Raw genomic sequence first — 20,355 nt, 5'->3', positions numbered from 1 at the left:
TTTAATCGGCTTAATCGCGATTTAATCGTATTAATCGCGATTTAATCAACATAATCACAATCTAGATTTAATCGTGATTTAATCATGATTTAATCGCGATTTAATCATGATCTAATTTTTTAATCATGATTTAATCAACCAAATCATGATCTAATCTTTTTAATCACGATTTAATCAACCAAATCATGATCTAATCTTTTTAATCACGATTTAATCAACCAAATCATGATCTAATCTTTTTAATCACGATTTAATAGACTTAATCATGATCTAATCTTTTTAATCACGATTTAATAGACTTAATCATGATCTAATCTTTTTAATCACGATTTAATAGACTTAATCATGATTAAATCTAGTTAATCATGATCAGGTTTTAATAATTTTTTTGTATCGCCATCTAATCTTACATCGATAAAATTAAACCAATTAACTTTACTGACGTTTATAATAGGAGTATATAAATCTAAAAATAATATGCCCCAATTCCGCGAGAAAATTGAAATATTGCGGTTAAACAATTATAAAAACAGGTGTTAATCATAAAAATCGTCATAAAAGCTCGCATAAAAGGCTTCATTACATATAAATTTAAATTAGTCGATAGCTACGCCGCAAAATTTTCGTTTTGAAAACGAAAACATTTGAGAGAGTTGGCCGTTTTCGATCTATCGAAATCTGGCAGCCTTGCCTGCCTTCCGGCCTGTATTTCCATACCGAAAATGGCCGACGATTACGCCGCCGAAAATATTTTACAAAACTGATCGGCGGGATTTTTGACCGTTATTTTGAATTATCGACTAGGACTATATAAACTTACCCAAACAATATAATAATGTATCGATGGATGCCGAACTAAGCTCCTCAAGGTTTAAAATCGGAATGCCGCTTTTTTTCTGGAATTTTCTAACTTATCATTCCGTTGACGCGAGCGATCGAACTTTAAGTTATAAAATAATGGGAGTGAACTGCCCCTCGGCGAAAAAGGTCAGTTTCGGACTCAAATTTAATACACTTAGGCTTGGAAATTTGTTTCGACAATGACATGTTTGGAAAGAGAACGTCCTGGGCTTCAAAACAAGCCCGCATTCATTCGTTTTTACAGGGAGCACTAAACCCCTGGAGAGGTCCTGTTGGGTAGAAGCTACCGGCTGGGATAGTTCTATAATTTCCCCCAAATTCTTTTCCCCCTCCTTGTTTTCAGGGACGTAGGTGGAAACTGCGAATGTGCCGCAGAATATTCAAGACGAGCGAGGCTTACGGAAATCTTTTTAAACGGTGTGCTCCCTGACGGTGGCAAGTTTAAAAATGGTTTTTCATAGAAAATGCTGTTTTAAGGAATGTGAAAGTAATTCTAGATACGAGAGTGAACGTTTCATGAGTGGTATTAAATTTGTGCCTTTTCCTAAACCGAAAAGATATCTAGAAAAGTGTCAAAAATGGATTAACCCTTTACCCTTTTAACGGAACTACAATGATGACGTTACAAGCATGCGCATTTAGGATTTCCGTCCCTATACCAGGAAAACGGGGGAAGAGAATTTGGGGGATGCAAGAGGTAACTTTCTATCGCCAGTTTCACAGCAATTCTACCGAACAGGACCTCTCCAGGGGTTTAGTGCTCCCTGGTTTTTATTACTATCGATTTTTCGTGCAACCAACACTTTAGGTCGTTTTAGGAGGCACCTCGAAATTATTGCTACGCCACTGTCTGTAAGTAATGAACTTCGTCATGGAACAAGCATTTAGGCTAAAAATCCTAAACCAATATTCTTAAAGGGACATTCAAGGGAGGTGTGAGGGATCGGGATTCGATTCAGAACACGTGACTGAAATGTCATCAGAATAAATGGATTTCAACCCCCCCCCCCCCGAGCTCTCCCTTGAACGTACCCTTAATCATAAATTTTTATGTTTCTATTCAATAAATCACCATAATTTTGACAAAGTAAGCATTAGTTTTCATTTTCAAATTGTTTGAAATTTATCTAAGCATTGGCCCTGAATTGTAGCAACGAATGGGAACGATTACATTACATTTAGATTGCATAAGGGCGCTGTTAATAAAAACCCAGGGCACCACCTTAGGCGCAAGTCATCCAGCGACTTTTAATGTTTCGATAGTACGTCGAGCATTTTTACGAACCTTGCGTCGTACCCACGTTCCATACTTATGATAAATATGCAGTGGCGGAATTTTTCATATGAGCTATCGCTGGAAATAGGTAGAGGAGAGACAGATACTTAAATCTAGGCCAAAGGTCTAGCTACGTCACTGTAATTATGTTACTTACGTACTCATACTCGGTACCTGATTAAAATCTGTCCGACTTCATTAGTTTTCGCCACTTCGTTGTCAGTCTTCATAACGACCACTGCGGAAACAAACACCCAGTTAAACACATGCACTGGCATCGCAAACTTCTCAAATAATCAACTCTACACACTTGGAAGGTTCATGGAAGACTATCACGAATAATTTCCACCTAATGTTGAATAAATAGTCTATGATTTTATGTTTTGGGGAAATGCATGTATTTCACCTGTTGCCATTAGCAACACGACGCCTCCGCACCTATCTCATTTAATGTTTCAAACTCGTTTACAATTTCCACCCCATTCGGCTTGATAAGCTCTTCCAAATAACGTGGTCGTGGCCAAAGACTATATATACGCTTCGCTTACTAGACAGGCGTGTTCCTAGGAAAAACCTGTTAACACCTCTGTAGCACTGTAAAAGCTGGGTTAATATTTGGACCCGCGGCTAGAGGCACCACTAGTAACACAGCTCAAGCTAGGGGAACATTTTGACCAGCGTCGATATGGAGCCACAATCCATCGGTATGCAAGTTGAGCCATAGAACACGCCTGTCTAGCAAGCGAAGCGTTTATATAGTCTTTGGTCGTGGCATACCGCCGACTCTCTTCCCAAAAAGCAGTTCTTTGGTCATTATTACGTGTCGTCCTGTTCAACAAAAAGGGCTATTTGGTCAGTTATTGAACCTTGATATGCGCCCACTGTTCTGGGTTATCAGGAGCGGACCGTTAACTTTGCGGCCAGATAAATTGAAAATTTGTTTTTTCTTACATTTTTATTTATTTTTTAACCGCGAAGGGCTGTTTGATTACAGCCCATCAAGACCATGCCTAAATCCGACCCTGGTTATCTAGATGATAAAAGGCGCTAATTGGTGTTTAAAACTGGGTCAATGAAACTTAATCAACTGATGAAACTTTTATCAACTACCCGACTGGATATTCGGAAGCTTAACCTAATTGAAACGCGTGCTTCTCTCGAAAAACTATTCACTCCCCCGTAGCATTCACCATGGACGAAAACATAGCTAGCAGACTTGGAAATAACGGGAGTCCTGGGGTCAATGGCTCTTAAAAAAATCAGGGGCCCTTAAAATAAATCATTCGAAAGGGGGTTGCGGGCCAAGTTTAATAAAAATATCTATAAAAAATATTTCCGGAAAATATTTTTTACGTCGTGTCAGAAACGCTGTTTTCCTACCCTAATCGAGAGCGAAATCTAGCGTTAAAGTTAACGTTTTAAAGTCAATAAATGTTTGCGTAAGTAACTTAACCAATTTTTATTCCCGTATTTTCCCTCCCCATTTTTTCAACCATTTCAACTAGAGGCCTGCGCCGCCGCTAAACGCCGCCGCCGCCGATAATTTTGTTGTTTTTCATTTACGCGAAAATAACTACATTGGAACACGACGTCGAACGTCAAATTTTGGTTTTCGGATTTCGGTCGACGCAGAGTAATAGCATTTTCACTTAGCGTCAATAGATTTCAGCATTGCTATCTTGGCTATAGAGAGAGTCACTAATATAACCAAGGTTTATCCACATGTTGCTTGGTTTATCGATGTTTTCTAAAATTGTATTATAGTAATCAGTGGCGGACTGGGTCTAATATTTTTTGGTTGCTTGGAGACTAAGGGTCCCAGCTTTAACAACTATAACGCTACCATGTTTACGGAGGCCCACTTCGTGAACGGTCCATGGGATCCACGCCATCGGGAAGGTTACCTCTATGGAAAATCCGAGACTGATAATAATTTTTTACTTGAAATTCAATAAATTAAGCATTTGATATACTGCATTTTAGACGTCCAATACGTTTATAAAATCACATCATAATATCTTAAATGCTATTTAAATGGAAAATAACATATCAAAATAGTTAACCGTGCGATGATAACCTAGCTTCGGCAGCAATAATGATATTATTCGTAACTCGGGTTTATTTCTGATTGGAAGGCTCAGAGCGTCAGTGGCGTAGCCAGAATTTCGTCAAAGGGTGTCCAAGAATGTTAATATTAAGATGGGTGTCGAGAAGGGGGTGCCAATTTAGTATAGTCAAGGTAGGCCCAGGGGGTTGACATTGAACCATCTTTGTCTACGCCACTGCAGAGCGTTATCGTGGAGCACGACCAAAAATATAAAAAGCCAATATCGAGCCTTCAACCGAATTTCGACCCGGCATAACTGCGAATAATTTTGGAGGTCGTTTGGCGTCAGGCCAGTGGTCTACCTCGGAAGGACCATGGACTAATTAATGTACTTCACACATTAACACATAAAAACAAACGTTTTACAAATTAAGCCAGTCCCACGTGTTTTCCAGCTGCTGAGCTACATTTGCATTTTCCCTCCCCTCACCAATTTTCCTTTTTCCCCGGTTATCATTAGTTAGTTCCTAACTCCGCCGCTAGAGCGCATATTTAACAATCACCCGAAACAAATATTCGGGAAAGGGGCGTCTCTGTGCGAAGTACATTAATTAGTCCATGGAAGGACTAGTACGAGTTGGTATTTGCCCTTGCCCTTCTGGTCGCGTGTTTTTTAAACTGTCGCTACAAGAAATAGCTCTAAAATTTATACAAACGCCGGCGTACGCCGCCGCCGCCGGTCATTTTGGCCACGCCGAAGACGCCGCCGCCGGTATATTTTGGGTCAAACGCCGCCGCCGACCCATATCAGATCGGCGCAGGCCTCTAATTTCAACCTCCCTAGACCAGTGGCCCTCAATAAAAATATACTTAAGGGGGGGCCGGGAGACCGTAGGGCCCCCGTTAAAGATATCACTATTTCCAAGACTGATAGCTAGCAGCTAGACCACACGGAAATAATTTAAATTATATCGTTTTTTCACACAAAACGTAGATGTATCAATAGGAACTTGGCAGCATGACGTCACGCTATGGCCGCCATGCTGGTATTTTTTTTTCCAATTGGAAAAAGCATGGGTGACGTATTATATGTCATGCTGCCAAGTTCCTATTATCTGTTGCAAACTGGTATGCACATTAATTGGCAGTTATCCTGATAGACGTCCGATATTTAAGGATATCAGACGTTCACTATTTGGAGATTTCAGACAGGGGCGTAGGAAGGTCTTTATTTCAGGGGGGGGCAAACCGATAAAACTCCAAGTCTCCCCCCAGTGTTGAAAAAAAAGGCTATTTTTTTTTCAAAGAAAAGAACCCTCCAGATATATTTTTTTTGTTATTGTTTCTCTTTTTGGGTGAGTATTTCTACGGGGGATCAAAGTTTTGTAAATTTTAGTTAATTAAAAGAAATAAAATTTTACTTAACTATTCTCAGTTTCTCACTGAAAAAAAAAAGAATCCATTGAATCCAAATACATGATAATTAAATAAAACGTTTTTATTCAAAATCAGAATATAAATGCTAGACCGAATCGCAATATTTGGATTCTAGATAAAACAAAGGACATCGCACTTCTTCTATGGGATTTGGCTTTCGACAGATTTTTTCAAAATGAAACATGTTGCTAAGCTTGATCAAAGGAGCTAATTGTCTCTTGCCATTTTTCCCTAGCTCTTATAGTTTGTCCAGTATCAGCGGTCAAAAGTGGACAAAACTTAGTATAGTCTATTTGTTAAAAGGAGTCACGGCCCATCGGTTAGCGCTCTACGCTCGTGCGTCGCTAGTCCAGGCTCACTATCAATAGAGTTTTCTTGCCAAGATTTTACACCTCTACTTCATTATTTCTTTTCTCGCAACTTATTATTCGATGAATTTTTGTACGTGGAATTATTTAATATTCAACATTTTATGAGCAATAATAAAATAAAATAAATACTAAAGAAATCAGAATATATATGATTAACCGTTTCGTTGAATCCCACATTCAACACTCGCTCATAGGTAAGAAACAGTCACTCAACAACAGATCAAACACTTATTTATCGATACAGCACATACTCGGTTAAAGTCACGGTCACACGACAGTTAAGACTCAATACTTAACTAATAACTATTTATCTACAGAGTTCGTTCATCGTGCGATCAGAAAGTAGTACGAACAGAACGAAACCAAATACGACGCTCGGTTTTGGGAAGCACCCGGAATTTCGGCAAGAAACCGCTATTGATAGTGAGACCGGACTAGCGACGCGCAAACATAGAGCGCTAAGCGATGGGCCGAGACTTCTTTTAACAAATAGACTACTAAGTTTCGTCCACTTTTGACCGCTGCTACTGGCCAAACTATAGGAGCTAGGAAAAAATGGCAATGGACACTTTTGCTCCTTTGATCAAGCCCAACAACATGTTTCAATTTGAAAAAAATCATTCGAAAGCCAAATCCCATAGAAGAAGTGCGATGTCCTTTGTTTTATTCAGGACTAGAAAAAAAGCGGTACGAACTTAACTCAAATCAGATGTGGATAATTATGGTCAAATGCGTTAAAACCGTGGAAAATTCGATAATATTTTCGCTAAATGAAAAGTAATTTTTTCTTCCGCCCGATTACCCCTCATTTATATTCGATCCCTCTCCCGCTAGCCCAAACCTCTTTCCATCCTGTAAAGCAAAATCAAATCCCTTACAGACTCGCTTACAGACACTAACTAAAAACGTAAAATATTTAAAATTCAAAAACAATACATACTCCCTTGTTGGCCTTAGTCTAAACTTCTCTCTCAACGCGATCTCGAGTCCTACGTTATCTCAACAATTATGAATGATGAATTTTCCCGTACTCTAGTCTCTAACCTATTAACAGTACCTAAGATTTTAACTTTAAATTTACAAAATCTTTCACTTATTGTTTAAATATTTAAGTTCACTTTAGTGTAAAATATATTTTATTAAGTTTCGTATAACAAAACATGTAGTCGTAGAAAGCTAGAAACCTCAGTCATAACTGTTTTATGTTTAATAAATTTTAAACATCTGATCTAAAGATAATCAGATATATTTTTTAACGTGTATTCATAAAAAATTAGAAGGCTCAGTAGTGATAACTTTGTAAGATATAAATTTTCAACATCAGACCTAATTGAGTGATCATTTAGATATCAACATTTTAAAAATTAAGTTTTTTAAATAAAGGAATCATAGAAAGTTAGAAGCTTCAGTGATAAATGTTTAAACGATCTTTGATTATTCTTTAACATCTTACTTGATTGCGTAAACTTTTATTCCGAATAAAATTAATAGGCCTACACACACTGTCAAATAATTCAAAACATATTTACTATTTAACTACCTGGGCAAAGCCGTGGCGCGAAACCAACTGAAGAAATCGTAGGTTGCAAGATAAAGGTCGTGCAAAACACGCAATTTTGGTATTTCCCAAGGTGCAGAGGAGAGACCATAGATAAAATAACTTCGTATATAGATAGGAAACTTCATGTTGTAGAAGTGACGCCAGAATTTTGGCCGACATCTGGTGGCGGCACCCGAATAATATTATTTGGTGAAGTTCGCACTACACGAAGTCCGTACTAGAACCTTGGTGTAACGCAATCCCAATTGCAAAGGCTTAGGCGAGCTATATGTATTAAAAGTACTTTTTTCTTGAACTGAGAGCATATTTAAAAAAAATAGCACTAAAGAAATAGCATTCAGTAATGATTTCAAGTTTGTTTTAAACGCTATTTCTTGTATATTTGAAGACATTTACCTTGCAAAATACGTTTATTCCCAAAACTCTTACCTCAAAATCCCTCAATACGTTCTACGCTCTTGAGAACACAGCCAACTGGCGCAGTCACTAGATGTCAGGGCAATCTCGTGAGAGTCAGTTTGCTCCATTGAAGTTTCCTATCTATATACGAAGTTATTTTATCTATGGAGAGACATGACTCGAGAGCGCCTGTTTTATTTATCAATATTACGAGAACAGTGCGATGTTGCGGTGGCGCTGGTGTACCGACTCTAAACCCTATTCACGACTCCAATTAATTAAAACTGGCCGATTTAAAGGGGTTGGCAACCTGTATTGCTATGCGAAGGTGAGGTTATTTGTGCGATAATTTTGCCACCTCATTGAAGCGGGAAACATTATCGCACAAATAGCAAAACTTATACATAAAACCGTTTTTTTTTACATAATAGTGTTCATATTAGTAGTAAAACCGGGTACCCGACACATATGAAAAAGTATATCACGAAACTATACTAATACTACTTCAGTAAAAAGACTTAAAACTCCCACATTGTCTAAGTTATGTTTTGAAATAATTTTACGAAAAGGAAGTAGACTTAGTAGGCTACTAAAATACTAAATGATATTATGTATATTTTTGTATTTTGACCAAGGTACGACGTCCCAGCCCGATGAACTATGGTATGAATAAAAGCAATTTCCAGGGGGGGGCATTTACATGGGTTGCCCCCCAGGCAAAATTCCAGTGGGGGGGGGCAATGCCCCCCTGCCCCCCCGGTTCCTACGCCGCTGGGTTTTCAGATATCCAATTTTTTTAATTCCGAAAAATTAATAGATTCCAAGAAATATTCAAATAACTGAATGTATCTATTAGAATAATTATGACAACTAGCGGGTTTATGTCAACGACAAAATTGTGAGGTTAAGCAGGACGCTCTAGAAGTTTAAACGACAACGACGGGATTATCTAGACGTTCGTGAATTTAATTTTAATCTTTACAATCAGTTGAGCGTGCTTTCACTTCGACTGCTAAAGAAAACATTTATTCACATTTTAGAAATATTTGCTAAACCCGGGTACATGACTTAAATAAGTGTTTACCCAATACTAAACCGCGCCTTAAGTATGGCTGTGATCATTGTCTACAGACAAACATTTATTTTCGTGTACCCTGCTTTACTTTAAATATGTCTCCTTAGTCCGATTTCGCAGATATGATATACAAGCCCAAAGAGCCTTTCAATTTAAACCAGTACTTACGATTGCTAAAACGCACGTTGCTAGAAAAGGAACAACGTGCCATAATTGGCGCTTTAATTAAACATCTTAAATGAAATTGCCAAGAAGTAATATATCTGGGAGCCAGGACCCACAATAATGAAAATATTTCACCGGTAAACTGATTGAACGTCGTGTTTTTGCTAAGCTTTAATGTGTCAAAAAAAGCTACTGAGTTAAAAGGAAATTTTAAGAAACACTTGTTGCATACCATACAGGTGAAACGTTTGAATTATTTCAACAAGGACTATATAAACAATAACTTTCAGTTCCCGGTTCTCGGAAATATTACTTCTGGGCGATTTCCTTGAAAATGTTTTATTGAAGATTCTATTGAAGGGCTTGCCACCACCATCCTACGCATTGTAACCCGGCCACCTGTTTAAGGCATTATAAGTCGATAGATGACTTGGGCCTAAGGTGGTGCCTTGGGTATTAGCCTAGCTGATTATTATTATTATTATTATTATTATTATTATTTCGATTTGACGAGCAGGAAAGATGTAATATTTAGTATTTTTATTAAAACGCTATAGATATTGCAGTACGTGTCACATTAGCTTGACAGAAATATGGCTTTGTCTTCAAGTTATTGAAGGCTCTGACTCCGAAGTATAAACGCGAAGAGAAAACCGTGGAAAATGATTACGTGACTCGACGTTGCCGTTCAAACTTCGAAGAGCGCTTTGCTTAACCTCTTTAACGTCCTTACCATCCCATCCAGGGAACATATTAGAATCTTTGTAACCATTTGCTCCGTCTTGGCTTTTCCTATGACAACCAGTCAGAAAAGTTGAAATCTCTGCGAAACCAGAAAAATAACTAATTATACCAATTGCCCGGAAGTTTCCGGTTACGCGCTTATAAGGCCCCTGTTATTAGAGATGGGCATGAATGAAAAACGCGACTTTACTGGAGAGCGTGGTGACATCTATTAATGGCACATAAGCTAAAATTATAAATAGCCAAATGATAACGTCGTCAGAGACCCATTGTAGAGTATTATAGTTAGACCGCTTAAACCTTTAACATAAATTATACATCCCGTGTAAAAATATTGTTTATAATTGCTGTAATTTGTGTTATTGACCAATTTACAAACGATCCCAATTATTCAATTATTGTTTTTATTTCATCTAGAAAATTAATCGTGCTGTTATAAATGATAAAAAAATTGCTTCGTGTGTAGAATTATGATGAGTGACTTAACATATTTCAGTGACCCCTCCCACAGTTAAGCAACGGTCACACTAGAGCTTAAAACCCAGTTAGATCGGTTTGAATGCCAGTTTGACCGCTGACGACAATTCTTGGTTCACACGTGCGAAATCGCTAGCACAAAGCGAGTACACTGAGTACAAAACCAGCACAAAGCGAGTACACTGATTACAAAACTAGCACAAAGCGACTACACTGATTACAAAACTAGCACAAAGCGAGTACACTGATTACAAAACTAGCACAAAGCGAGTACAGTGATTTTAGCAATTATAAAATTCTTACGTATAGATTATAACTGAATACACTAAAACCAAAATGAGTACGCCGCTTACTGTTTGTGTTCAGAGGGAAATGCAAAGAATAAAGACTGCATTTAAATTATTTTAAAATATAATTGGGTTTGTATCATTATAGTGAAATTAATGCCATACCTGTTTGTCCATAGCCGTTGATAATATTTGTGTGGAAAATATTTGAGGCCCATTGAACGGTGCTCTTGTCGATGCTTTCTCCAGTAACGTAGAACTTACGAACTCTATAAAATGTTATACTATTAGTGTGCAATATTCTTCCATAAGTATATTTAGTCGGGTTACGTACTGTTTAAGATTGTATCGCGATGCTTCGAGTCCCTTTGGATCCTACATTGAATAATTTAACGTATGAAACAAATAACTCTATTCACAAAAGACGACATTTTTGGCCAACACAGTTGACGTAACTGGCGAAGAAAACTACTCGTAAATATTTTTGTTTCGGCAAAATATATTTATTTTTATTAAGAAATGTGCGTAATATTATAAATTTCATTTAGTTTTGTTGAAACCAAATACTGTTTATTATAAATATTATATTTAAATATTACAGCTAAGTCATGGTCATTAAAACCAGGCGTTCTTAAAAACTTGAGCAACAAAAGCGTTAGTGTGCTCAACATATTGTGGAATTTATTACTACATTCACACGGAGAGAGTCTGTTAACCAACAATGTTTTATAAAAATATTATCTTGTGTGAATAGCCCAATTAGTCCTCGTGTGAAAAGAGTAATAAAAATTGTACGAACCATCGATTTTAGAATTTTCAGAATTCCCGGACGAACAATTGGGATAGTGACGCCATTATCTTCTATGAGTTTGTAAAGAGCGTGGACGTCACTAGTGAAGAGGCAATCGCCCTACAGGCACGCACAACAAATCACAGAATTATTACAACGGGTAGTCTCTTGGTGGAAATAATTTTTTTTCCTGTGGCGTCTCTTAATCTGGTCTGGCACTTCATAGAAGGCGTCTCTTACCCGGCGCTTCTCTCTTAAGCAGGGGGTGGCGCTCTTTACCAGGGGCTTCTCTCTTAAGCAGGGGGTGGGGCGCTTTACCAGGGGCTTCTTTCTTAAGCAGGGGTGGGGCACTTTACCAGGTGCTTCTGTCTTAAGCAGGGGTGGTGCTCTTTACCAGGGGCTTCTTTCTTAAGCAGGGGTGGAGCACTTTACCAGGTGCTTCTGTCTTAATCAGGGGGTGGGGCTCTTTACCAGGGGCTTCTCTCTTAAGCAGGGGGTGGGGCGCTTTACCAGGGGCTTCTTTCTTAAGCAGGGGTGGTGCTCTTTACCAGGTGCTTCTGTCTTAATCAGGGGGTGGGGCTCTTTACCAGGGACTTCTTTCTTAAGCAGGGGTGTGGCACTTTACCAGGTGCTTCTGTCTTAATCAGGGGGTGGTGCGCTTTACCAGGAGCTTCTTTCTTAAGCAGGGGTAGGGCACTTTACCAGGTGCTTCTGTCTTAAGCAGGGGTGGTGCTCTTTACCAGGGGCTTCTTTCTTAAGCAGGTTTGGAGCACTTTACCAGGGGCTTCTTTCTTAAGCTGGGGTGGGGCTCTTTACCAGGGGCTTCTTTCTTAAGCTGGGGTGGGGCTCTTTACCAGGGGCTTCTTTCTTAAGCAGTGGTGGGGTGCTTTACCAGGTGCTTCTCTCTTAAGCAGGGGGTGGGGCTCTTTACCCGGGGCTTCTTTCTTAAGCAGGGGTGGGGCGCTTTACCAGGTGCTTCTCTCTTAAGCAGGGGTGGGGCTCTTTACCAGGGGCTTCCTTCTTAAGCAGAGGTGCTGTGCTTTACCAGGAGCTTCTTTCTTAAGCAGGGGTAGGGCACTTTACCAGGTGCTTCTGTCTTAAGCAGGGGTGGTGCTCTTTACCAGGGGCTTCTTTCTTAAGCAGGTTTGGAGCACTTTACCAGGGGCTTCTTTCTTAAGCTGGGGTGGGGCTCTTTACCAGGGGCTTCTTTCTTAAGCTGGGGTGGGGCTCTTTACCAGGGGCTTCTTTCTTAAGCAGTGGTGGGGTGCTTTACCAGGTGCTTCTCTCTTAAGCAGGGGGTGGGGCTCTTTACCCGGGGCTTCTTTCTTAAGCAGGGGTGGGGCGCTTTACCAGGTGCTTCTCTCTTAAGCAGGGGTGGGGCTCTTTACCAGGGGCTTCCTTCTTAAGCATAGGTGCTGTGCTTTACCAGGTGCTTCTCTCTTAAGCAGGGGGTGAGGCTCTTTACCAGGGGCTTCTTTCTTAAGCAGGGGTAGGGCACTTTACCAGGTGCTTCTCTCTTAAGCAGGGGGTGAGGCTCTTTACCAGGGGCTTCTTTCTTAAGCAGGGGTTTGGCACTTTACCAGATTCTTCTCTTTTAAGCAGGGGGTGGGGCGCTTTACCAGGGGCTTCTTTCTTAAGCAGGGGTAGGTCACTTTAACAGGTGCTTCTGTCTTAAGCAGGGTTGGTGCTCTTTACCAGGGGCTTCTTTCTTAAGCAGGGGTGGAGCACTTTACCAGGGGCTTCTTTCTTAAGCTGGGGTGGGGCTCTTTACCAGGGGCTTCTTTCTTAAGCTGGGGTGGGGCTCTTTACCAGGTGCTTCTTTCTTAAGCAGTGGTGGGGTGCTTTACCAGGTGCTTCTCTCTTAAGCAGGGGGTGGAGCTCTTTACCCGGGGCTTCTTTCTTAAGCAGGGGTGGGGCGCTTTACCAGGTGCTTCTCTCTTAAGCAGGGGTGGGGCTCTTTACCAGGGGCTTCCTTCTTAAGCAGTGGTGGGGTGTTTTACCAGGTGCTTCTCTCTTAAGCAGGGGGTGAGGCTCTTTACCAGGGGCTTCTTTCTTAAGCAGGGGTTTGGCGCTTTACCAGATTCTTCTCTCTTAAGCAGGGGTGGGGCTCTTTACCAGGGGCTTCTTTCTTAAGCATGGGTAAGGCGCTTTACCAGGTGCTTCTCTCTTAAGCAGGGGGTGGGGCTCTTTACCCGGGGCTTCTTTCTTAAGCAGGGGTGGGGCACTTTACCAGGTGCTTCTGTCTTAAGCAGGGGGTGGCGCTCTTTACCAGGGGCTTCTTTCTTATGCAGGGGTGGGGCTTTTTACCAAGGTCTTCTTTCTTATGCAGGGGTGGTGCTCTTTACCAGGGTCTTCTTTATTAAGCAGGGGTTGGGCTCTTTACCAGAGGCCTCTCTTCTAGAGCGCTCTGCTTAATCTATCTATTATGTTTCACAGAAGTGTTAAAGATATACATCTAGAATGACCACACATTTTTTCGTTAACTTGTCATTAAGTCATTAGGCCTATTGCCTAATACGAGAGTGCAGAGAGTAATTATTTCGACTGAAATAATACACTCAAGGTTGGCACTTGTTGATTTTTTTATAAAAATCAAATCGATCGATTTTTTTTTCGGATTTTTTTATTTTATTGAATTTATTAATTTTTATACAATTAATGGCTCTTTTCCTGTATAATTAACGAATATTTTACTTTTATCAATTAGCAAATCTTGAATTTAATTAAATATTAATTGAATTTAGTTACTATTTAATATTTTCTTAGTATTTTAAAATTTTAAGAACGTATTTTTTGACATATTTCATTGAAATTCATTATGTGATTTAAATAAATGATTTGAATTAAAAATCATTCGATTTAAATTTTATTTTAATTATGATTTAAATCAATGATTTTATTTAAAAATCACTCGATTTAAATTTTGATTTTAATTTTGATTTAAATCAAATTTATTTAAATCAGCCAACCCTAACATACTTCGGTTTGACCTTTATTTAATAACTTGTAGAGGTTAACGTTAATAGTTAATGTAGGGAGCACTTACAATTAAAAGTGACTCTCTGACTTCGGTATTAGCCTAGCTGATTATTATTCCTTAAAATATACTTATGTACTTATTACCAAATTAAGTTTGAAACGAATGGGATTTTAACGTTAGGCTAATGACTGACCAAACTGGCTACATAAATCCATCTGGTGGTGAGAAACTGAAACTTCGGTACGAATCCCCAATGCATGATACTGGATGGCAAGACGTAGTAGAGGGTAGGGGAGATGGGGATTGGGAGTATTTGCTCTCCACCAGGTAGCGTAATTATTTTTTTCTCCATCGCCTGTCTAGTGTTGACTACACGCGCCTTTATGCCCAATTCTCTACTTAGGGCGAGCTTTGATAGTATTATGTTAATATGTAATTACGTCAAAGTACCTCGTAAATGAGTGATCTGAGTCGAGTGAGGAGTGGCATGTAGACGCAAAGGTGCCCAGCCACCCAGCCGTAGTTGGACGCTACGTATATAAGTTCGTTGTCCCCGTCAAAGAACAGCGGGCTGAAAATCAAAATTGTGGTTCTTACGACCTTTCACTGTAAATCCTCCGAAGGAAGTTAAAGGGAGTATAAAATGTTTTGGAAATACGCGATAGCATAAATTGTTTTGGTCGTAGCTAAGTGGTTAAAATGTTACCGGAAATTCGTCATAGCACTGCCAACTTCTATAAAGCACTTCCGCGATCGGGGTTGGCCGTGATCAAAACATAGGGGCTACGTCACTAAGCCTAGGTTAAAAACGCATTCTAGTCACTTTTTGATTTATAAACTTTATAATTCTACCTCGCAACGTTAACTGAAAAGCCTAATTAGATTTTAAATCACCATTTAAGACTTGGACTAATCTGTTCAGGAGTTTTCCTTCAAGCTAACGCGCTGATTTGTTCTTCGAACGAATCATTTTCCACTAAAATAGGAAAACAGATTTTTCACCCTAAAACAATCTAAGTCAAAACATGCGTTTCTTTGCTCCACCTAGGAGCAACAAACACAAGGGGAACGCAGCCAGCCTTTAAACACGCTAACGCAGTGTTGTGTACAAATTTCATTGGACGAACCTTTACACTGAACCTTTTACGGAAAGGGGGAAGACAATTTCCGAATTTTCCCCTTCCGACGGCAGCAGGCGCTAAAGCTAGGAGGATTCAAGTAAACCTGTTGTGGTCGTCTCCCGTTTTAGGCGGGGCAGTAAAAAATTAACGGACATAACAAGTATCGCCATCTATTGTAGAACCTTTACACTTTTAATCGGCTTTTCGTCTGCTAGTTTTTCTATTCGCGTATTTCTAGTCCCGTGTTTTTAGTAGGAATAGACAATGAATTTTAATATTCGAAAACTAGCAGACGAATTTTTTAAAAACATGTAGAAAAGGTGGCGCTAAACTCGTATGTCCGCGATTCTGGCTCGCGCTGCGTTGCCGTACAGAGAGGGGAGCTCGTAGTGGGGGAACACACTTTTCTACTCCAGGGTACCGAGTTTTCATATTCCTATAGACTAAAGCGTCTAAACAATGAAAATTGTATACAAGAAAATCCACGACTTTTGACGGGTTGCGTTCTCCTTGTGTGGGGTGCTGTGTTTGTTGCTCCTAGGCTCCACCATTGAAGGCTAATTCTTTATACTCCCTTTAAAAGTATATGAATATAAACTTACGAATCACACGTCATCCTTGCCGCGTATGCAGCTACAGAGTGTACAATGGCCTGTAATCAGTATTAAAAATCAAATTACATACTTAATAGCCCTATTGTGGCGCCATCCCTAGATTAATTTCTCGACTATAAATCGCGTTATTTATATGTTAACTTTAGTTTCCAACCTGAGGTGCTTCGACCTAATTTAGTTGGCTTTCGTGGATGTTTAAAGCAACTGTCGGCTCTATCATTGCCACCTGTATTATGCTAAGGTATGGAATGCCGTTTCGGACAAAATTATTCACACAGGTAAGTCTACACAAACTTATCTGTGTTAATAATTTTGGCCGAAACGGCGTTCCATACTTAGGCCATTGTTATTAGACATGGCCATGAATCGATCTGATTCTTCGAAAAATCGATTTTACTGGAGAGCGTAAATGCGTAATGCCATCTAACAGGAATCCATAACGCTACTTGGAATGATTAACGGCTTCGATTCCCCGCCGTTGTGGCGGAACATAGTAGGCGGAGCTTATAAGCCTTTGTTTGTCACTGAATTTGACGTCATTTAAGGCGGTATAAGCGTTCTAGCCCCTCCCACAATGTTCCGACACAAAATACCACAGGGGATATGGGGAGATACTCATTCCAAGTAGCGTTATGGATTCCTGCATCTATAAATAGCCCAGGAAGGTAAAATTCAAAATAGCGAAACGTCGTCAGAGAACCATTGTAAAGTATTATAATTAGACATCTCTACACTCTACTCACAATTGTTAGTGGACTTTAACCTAAATTATATAAACCATATAAAATATTGTAAAAAATTACTATAATTTATTGTCAAATTTAAAAACGAGCCAATCAACGTGAGGGGCACTTTTATGTCCCGCCTTTTGGGTCAAAATGTAGCTTAAGCATCTTGTTTTGATGTTGACGCTAGCGAAATCTGTCGATAAAAAGAGCAACTACCACTTTGAACCGACATTTAGTTTCATTATTTTCATGAATTGTTGGATAGCAAAATTCATTTTGCGCGTGAAAATACGCCGCCGTGTTAGGGTATAAAAGCAGGTAAATAATCCTGATATATACCTCACAATGTTAAGGTACTGTCACGCGCATAAACGTTATTTTGAAATAGAGCAATAGATAATATAGATAAAATAAACCGCCTGAAATCGGTAACCATAGAGACGTCAAAAAGGAACCCATCGAGGCGTCGATATAAGACGCTCTTATTTTTCATATGGCACCACTGGATCTCATTATTTTCTTGGCCCGTTCGAATATGTACTATCGCGAAGCGTTACTATTAGTGCAGTTTGTCCTGGGCTCACTGCCCTCGAAATAAATCATTCAATGAGAAACGTTCATTGAAAATTGCCAATTATAACTTTTATACCCATTTCTCTAAGTGATCATCACGAAAAATAGACAAACTATTTGCAAGTGTACCTAGCTAATACGCAATTCGTAGCTTGCTCGTGAGTGTGCCCAGTGTGTTCGTTGCCATGGTAACACGCTGATTTCAGCCACGACAATAGGACGCCCATGGTGATCACGTGATAATTTCGCGGGATCGACCGGTGTTTTTCTTCGTGATTTGTGACTTGAAATAATTTCATGGCGGCTGATTCAAGGCGGGACTTACCTTCGACGTATGCCTACGACACTACGAGCAAGCACCCCATATCAATAGGGGGAGGTTTGGGATTAATGGCTTCAAAAGTCGCTTGATGGCTTAGGCCTAAGGTGGTGCCTTGGGTATTAGCCTAGCTGATTATTAACTCCCCAAATGGATCAAGGGGGGGGGGGGGGCACCCGGCACAAAGCTTTAAAGCACATTTTTTAAAGCAAGTGTCTGCTCGACGTAAAATAGCTCTTTTTTTCACCCGATGTCTCTAACGTCGAAATCAAAACAAGATGCTTAAGCTACATTTTGACCGAAATGGCGGGAAATAAATGTACCCCTCGCGTTGATTGGCTCGTTTGTAAATTGGTCAATAACATAAATTACAGTAATGTTAATCAATATTATTTTTACACAGGATATATAATTTAAGTTAAATTCCACTAAATAGAGTATAAGTTGTCTAAATATAATACTCTACAAGGACTCCCTGACGACGTTATCATTTGGCTGTTTTGAATTTTAGCTTTTGATGCCATTAATCTCTAATAACAGCGGCCTTTTCATAATACAGGTGGCATGAGAGAGACGCCACTTGCTTAAAGTCTCAAGTGCAAAACGTAATAGCTTTTAGGTCAAAAAGGGAAATATTAACAAATCCAATGAAATATCGTTATTCCACTGTATACAAATTTTGTTTTAAAAACTTCGTCGATAAATGAGTAGGGTTTAGTGATCAAATTTAAAATCTGGCAAAACCTTCTGGTCCCTTCATACTCAAAAGGTAGAAAAGCACCCCTTAGCAGAAGCCTGTAGGATGATTGTAGGAACATTTTCATACTTAAAAGGTAGAAAAGCACTCATTAGCAGAAGCCTGCAGGATGATTGTAGGAACATTTTCATACTCATAAGGTAGAAAAGCACCCCTTAGCAGAAGCCTGTAGGATGATTTTAGGAACATTTTCATACTCCAAAGGTAGAAAAGCACCCATTAGCAGAAGCCTGCTGGATGATTTTAGGAACATTTTCATACTCATAATTTAGAAAAGCACCCATTAGCAGAAGCCTGCAGGATGATTGTAGGAAACTTTAAATCTTTAAAATCACCATATGTCGGACGCAGTAAGTTTAAATAGTGGTGACCGTGTTTTAGTCTATTGTCTTACCAATATAGGCAGTAAGTAGGATCGGGTTTTGACAGGTACTAATGTTTCAACGGAAACTACTTATGCTACCAAGAATGTATTGAAGTTACTAAGAATATTGGACTACAGGATTTTGATTCGCATCCTCGCAGCCTTTGTAGCTTAAATTCGTCTGCTTTCCCATTCAGTTTCCTATATGGTATGACCTTGAATGCGCCTTAAATGCAGACGAACTTTCTCCACAAAAGCTGTGAGGATGGTACCAGGGGTTAAATATTCTTAGTAACTTCAATACATTCTTGATGCTACTAGTCTCTTTTCAAGGAATTTAAATTAATTAATGGCTATATTGGGCACCTTTGGTTTCCCTGTCGAGCCGGAAGTGTAAACGGCGAATAGTGGATCCGTGGCCTCAATGGGAACTGGTTGGCAATCCACCTTCGAGCTGGTCGCTTCCATCGACGTTTCCCAGTCTTGGTCTCTTCCGGGAGTCATGAGAACATTCGACCTTCGCTTAAAGACCAAAACTTTGTCTGGTTTGTGGTTCGCTTTGGATATCGCCTCGTCCAAAATGTCTTTATAGTTGACCCATCCATTCGCGTGATAACCGTGTGATGCCATCAATATTACCTTGGGCTAAAACAACAAATTGAATCAATTGACCAAAGGGGTTCTCGGGTCTAGGAGCGAAAAACTCCTCCCATGCAAGGAGAGAAGCGCAATGATCATGTACTCGAAATAATCTCTTAATGCATGAAATTTAAACACTAAATACACGAAAAATAACTCCTTACCACACGCCAAATAGCATCTTAATACCGTATGATTTAATGTAATTTAAACATAATAAGCGCATTGTATAATCGGTAAGTACGCATAATTTAACTCTTAAAACACGTGCTAACTGGTGATATGATCAACGTTTACCAAACGTGTTTTGCAGGTTTTAGAAACACGTAGTATGTAAGTGTTGTTAATACCTGGAAACGGCCGAAACCTATTAACAAATATGCGAAATGTTTTCCTTAAAAGGTAAAAACTTTATTTTTAAATTTTATTTTTAAATGATATTGGCAGTGACATAGCCAGAAACACGTCCAAGGTCCTGTCAGACTATGTAAAAGTGAAGAGGGGGAAAAGAAGGGGATACAAATTTTAGTAGTCAAAGATACGCTAAAGGGAGGGTTTTTAAAAGGAACCATTCACTAGTCTAGGCCACTGGTTATTAGTCCACTTTTTGAAACCGCAATTACCAATCTACTGATATATTTAGCAAATATATCCGGTATAGCAGGAGCACGTGTAAATTAGGCATATACGTATTTACGTGAGCACAACGTAAAGCTTAACACTTTTAAAAATCTAGTTATTTATCTACTATTTAACGAAAAAACTATCTG

General features: G+C 39.4%; 1 protein-coding gene across 1 annotated transcript in view; it reads right to left on the bottom strand.

The window, feature by feature from the left end:
- The window catches only part of LOC149949791 (acyl-CoA synthetase short-chain family member 3, mitochondrial-like), an 81,920-nt gene that overhangs the window by 43,170 nt on the left and 18,395 nt on the right, over positions 1-20,355 (bottom strand). Inside the window, exons 6-13 of the mRNA XM_090167920.1 lie at positions 19,313-19,591; positions 16,194-16,243; positions 14,921-15,041; positions 11,500-11,610; positions 11,035-11,075; positions 10,866-10,969; positions 9,926-10,015; positions 2,312-2,375 (exon numbers count right to left, since the gene is read on the bottom strand). Coding sequence (XP_090024046.1) covers positions 2,312-2,375; positions 9,926-10,015; positions 10,866-10,969; positions 11,035-11,075; positions 11,500-11,610; positions 14,921-15,041; positions 16,194-16,243; positions 19,313-19,591 — 860 coding nt within the window. The remainder of the gene's footprint in view (positions 1-2,311; positions 2,376-9,925; positions 10,016-10,865; positions 10,970-11,034; positions 11,076-11,499; positions 11,611-14,920; positions 15,042-16,193; positions 16,244-19,312; positions 19,592-20,355) is intronic.

This window comes from Leiobunum rupestre, chromosome 3 (genome assembly GCF_980474605.1).
Source record: "Leiobunum rupestre chromosome 3, qqLeiRupe1.1.hap1, whole genome shotgun sequence".
In the NCBI taxonomy this organism is placed as follows: domain Eukaryota; kingdom Metazoa; phylum Arthropoda; class Arachnida; order Opiliones; family Sclerosomatidae; genus Leiobunum; species Leiobunum rupestre.
The sequence above is the reverse complement of the archived record's forward strand: the minus strand, read 5'-3'. Positions and strand labels throughout refer to the sequence as shown.